We start from the raw sequence: 4554 nt of genomic DNA, 5'->3' as shown, positions 1-4554 counted from the left end.
CCTACATCTGCACAAGTCAGAATACACAAACTTCCCAAAGATAAGACAGAACGCTGATAAAGCCAGAGCCAGCCTACGCCTGCAGCCAGAGCCCTGCCGGCGCATCCAGCACTGCCCAGCTTTCCATAAATACAACCACAGAGTATCTCTGTCGGAGGCGTCCTGAGGAGGAGGAGGGGTGGTATTGCAGGAGGGACAGTATTTATAAAAATAAAAGAACTGAACTGCAGCCTGTATGCTGCTGTCTAGAACTAGTTACTTTTGTACCACCCATTCCCTCGGGAAAATGACATACAATGCAAACAGGCCTCGCTGTTCAACTGTTCAAGTATTAAGAGATTCACAGAAAGACATCTGAGAAACATAACATTTTAATAGATGAAATAAATACTCCAGTACATGCAAGATAAAAACTGACATTGGAAAAAAAAATTAAAAATCACTTTTGCTATAGTGTAATTTTTTTTTTGTTTGTTTGTTTAAACACTCACAGTAGCTTTTCCCCCAGTTTGGAAATCAACACATGGAAAACATAATCACAACCTCCAGTCCTTCCACTCCTACACACCAAATGCACTTCTAACCTAACACTTGATGCAAAATAAAAAAAAAAAGTCATACAAAACAAAACCAAACAAAATAGTAGCTACATCCATCATCTATGTGTTGTTGGGTTTTTTTCTTTTTTTTAAAATGAGTGAGAACTGAGGTAACCTTTTTCCTGCACAACTGAACAGTAAAATTTAGAAGGGAAATTTCGGAAGACAAGACAAGACAGACTTTAAAAACCGCACCCAGCGCGATTAAAGCTTTTTTTTTTTCTCCTTTTTTTTTTTAAAGATACCCCCACCTCCCCAAATATAAAAAGAAACTTTTAAACAGTTGTTATTACCATTTGTGTGAAGACCTTGTTGAATAAAGGAAAATTTATCTGCAGATACTTGCTTGACTTTAAAATAAAAAGAAGCCCAAACTGGCTACCTTTATTAGTACGTATAGTTTGAGTACGTTCTGCTTCTTCACTACATGAAATCAAAGGATTTGGGCTCATCCAAGCAAATTCTTTGGTATACAAAAGAGGGGTGAGGAGGTGGGATATTATTTTCCTTTAGCAATGACTGGGATCTAAACAGAAGATGTGGGGGTTAATTCACAGAATTGGAGTTCACTGGCGGTAAAGTCCTGGGTGAAGATCTTTCTCTTAGTGCCTGAGATAACAGGTTGCAACCATCGGAGACGGCGCAAGCTGAGTTCCTCAACCTTTCCCTGTAATCGCTCATTTTGGTGCTACTTTCGGGGTGTTGGGCTATATCCCTGAGGCATTGGGTCAGGAGCACACAAGCAGATACCACACTCATGGCTCCTCCTAGGATGGCAGTTTGCACAGCTTTGCCCTCTGGATTAATGGTGGCAGCTTTACCCAAAAACTGGGGCTCAGTGGCAAAGCCCACCAGAGCATAGACGGACTGCACCAAAGGTCCACTGAACAAGACGCATCGGTTCCTGGTCAGCTCACTGGGTGAAGTCTTGACCTCCTTGACACACGCCAAGAGGGCAGAGGCGCTGGTGCTCATACATTTGACACTGAGTTTGAACTGCTCCTTAGCAAATTTATCCTTGGATTTCTCACTGGCCAGCACGCAGGCGTCTGTCAGGAATTTCAAGTTCTTGGACATGTTCTGAGAAACCTCCAGTAGGAGCTGAGGGCTCATATCTGCCAAAGGGGTGGTCTTCAAGACCCCGCAGCCGTGCTCCACCTCATGCCTACATCGGGTCACCTTGTAGCGATCCACCAAGCCAGGCATGGCAGGCTGGGCCCCTGGAGTCTCCACTGCAGCCAGGTAGGCAGCGTGGGCAGAGCATTCCGTCAGGGAGACCACCAGCTCCCCCATCTCCATCAGGCTTTCCCCCACCTCCCCGAAGCGTCCCATGTTGAGCTGGCTCTGGACGTCATGTGTCAAGATGGAGAGTCCTTTGGTCCTGGCAATGATTGTGTCCCTGCACTTCTCGAAGGACTCACCGAAGACAGACAGGCTCTCCGTGTTCACCGGCCTGGTCTCGCTCGACAGCAGCAGCAGATCGGCCACCAGTTGCATCTTGATCTTGCAGTGGTCGCAGATAGAGATGAGCTTCTTCCTCTGCAGGGAACCGCTGCTGGGGATGCCGCCGCCAGACACCTCGCTGCTGGACTTGCCAGAGCCACCGCTAGCCATAGCGCCGGGGGGGCACTCGCATGCCGCTCGCTACCCCGCTGCCGCCGCCGCCGCCGCCCGCGCAGTCCCGACTGAGCCCGGCAGGATCGCTCTGCCTTTTCCGCAACATCATTCCATTAATCGCCGGGAGGCAAGAAGGGGCTCTGGGCGCCGGGGCTGCCGCTGCTGCGGGGACCGCGCTCCGCCGGGGCGCCCGCCCCACTCCGGCGCCAGCCCTCGCTCCTACGGCGCTGCCGCGGCGGGTCGGCGCTCGCCGGGAGCCCCCGGGCCCCGTTCCGGCATCCTTTAGCTAAAAAATATGTGTATTTCCTTCCCTTTTTTTTCTTTTTCTTCTTTTTTTTCCCTTTCCGCACGTTGGCTCCCCTCCCTTCCACCACCTCCTCCGGCCGCGGGATCCTGCGCGAAGTTCCCTTCACCGGGCGGAATACCTCAGGGACGCCCGGCGGGGAGTCGGGGCCGGGGCGCAGCCCTCCGAGTCGCTACCGTGCACCCCGGCTCCTCCGGTCGGCGCTCGCCCAGGGCCGGAGGGGCGGCGGCTGCGCACCATGTGCCGCCCCCGGCGCGCCCGCCGCGGCCCCGCAGGAAGCGCCGCCGCGGGTGTGGCCCGCACCGGGCCGCGGAGGGGAGAGGGGGCACCGCGGGGGACCGGGACTGGGGAGGGGGAAAGGAGGGAGGGAACCGCGGGAGGGGGTGGGGAGGAAAAAAAAAAAAAAAAAAAAGAAAGAAAGAAAGAGGGGAGAAAAAAAATAAAACAACAAAAAAAAAGATCCACCGGATCCGGGCGCTGGGGGCGGGCGGGATCCGTTCCCCTTCCTTCTGCCGCTGCCTCACTCCTTCCTGCCTCGGTCATTCGCGCGGCCGCTGCGCGCTGGCTCCGCGCCGCCGCGGTCCATGTCCCGCTCCCGCGCGCTGGACGCCGCCGGGCCCTGCTCGCCCGCCTCCCGCTGTCGCCGCCGGCACCAACTCAGGCTCTTCCCGCACAGAAGGGTGGTGGCTCCGGGCTACAGCTGCGGATGCTGCGACCCGCCCGGCCTTGCGCTCCTCCTGCCATGTTTTCTGGCTGAGTCGCCAACTCCCAGGGAAAAAAAAAAATTAAAAAAAATAAAAAAAGAAGGGAGAGGGGAAGAAATCTTTTAAATTCCCTTTCTCAGGCTTTCAGACAAACTATTGGGAAGAGGCGGCTGCGGCGGATCTGCCAGCCAGACGCTGCACGGCTCTGAGGGAGGCTCCCCCCTCCCCGTCGCCTTCGCTGTAACCTCACTTAAGCCTATCGAAATCTTTTGTGCGGTGTCACCGCCCTTCGTTTAAATCCTGCCCTCCCCCCGCCGCCCGCTCCTCCCGGGCGGAGGGGGCAGCAGCGCCCTGCCGCGGCCGGCACCGCCCGACCGGCCCCGGGCCTCCCCCCGCTCCAACGCCGGACGGGGGATTAAAGAGGGAATAAATACATAAATGACGGGGCGGGGAGAGGGGGCAGCCGGATGAGCTCAGCTCGGGTGGGCCGGGGCGGCCGCCGGCGGAGGAGATGCCGAGGCGGGGCGGGGGGGGGACGGGAAAGCCGCCCGCCGTCCCGGGCCGCCCGCCGGTAAGTTGGACGTTCCGGTCGGGGCGAGCTCCCGTGGCTGGCAGCGCCCGGCGGGGGTGGCCGCGGCCGCGCAACCTGCGCCCTTGGAGGGGGGGCGAACCCACCCCCTGCCTCAGGCGGTGCGGTGACGGGTCAGGGACACTCCAGCGGGGTCCCGCACGTCCGCCGCGGGGGGGGGAGTTAGGCTGGCTTTGCTCTGATTTGGTTAAAAAGCCCAACCTCTTGCTGGCCATAATTGGTGCTGTCAATACGGTACGGGGCACGTGGATTTGCATAGCAGTATTTCCCTCGGCGCTGGTCCTGACCCAATTTTTTAAACCAATGAAAGTGAATTCGGGATGTTTCTCAGGTTTCTGTCGTTGTTTTTGAAGACTGGTCACCAATTTGTTAGAATTTAGCAGGGAAAGTGTGAACCTTCCGATGCTAACTGCGCATGGGAAGCCTCTGCAAAGGCTTCCGTTCTCCTCTGGCCTGTTTCCATTCTGCAGCACATCAACAACTTTATTAGACGATTCTTGTCAGGAGGAAGATGTTAAACTCAGTAAATCTGAGGCATCCAAGTAAATGCCATTAAACAATAATACGATTACAATTACTAATTGGGCTAGAACAAGTTATAAGAAGATGGGTTTAATGCTGCCTGGGATGCACCCAAAGGGAATATATAGTTTGATAAATGATGGTGATGAGAGTATTGATGTCCCACACATTGGATTCTCTCCTGTTACGCAGTATCTCCATCAATGTAATCCTGAATAA

General features: G+C 54.7%; 1 protein-coding gene across 1 annotated transcript; it reads right to left on the bottom strand.

Annotated features, from left to right (window-relative positions):
• Positions 1 to 353: 353 nt before the first annotated feature.
• On the bottom strand, positions 354 to 3618 carry TLNRD1 (talin rod domain containing 1). The gene has a single exon (XM_054214271.1). It carries the CDS (start codon positions 2211 to 2213, stop codon positions 1146 to 1148), a length of 1068 nt encoding a protein of 355 aa, XP_054070246.1. The 5' UTR covers positions 2214 to 3618; the 3' UTR covers positions 354 to 1145.
• Between the last annotated feature and the right edge of the window lie 936 nt (positions 3619 to 4554).

This window comes from Rissa tridactyla, chromosome 9 (genome assembly GCF_028500815.1).
Source record: "Rissa tridactyla isolate bRisTri1 chromosome 9, bRisTri1.patW.cur.20221130, whole genome shotgun sequence".
NCBI classification, from domain to species: domain Eukaryota; kingdom Metazoa; phylum Chordata; class Aves; order Charadriiformes; family Laridae; genus Rissa; species Rissa tridactyla.
The sequence above is the reverse complement of the archived record's forward strand: the minus strand, read 5'-3'. Positions and strand labels throughout refer to the sequence as shown.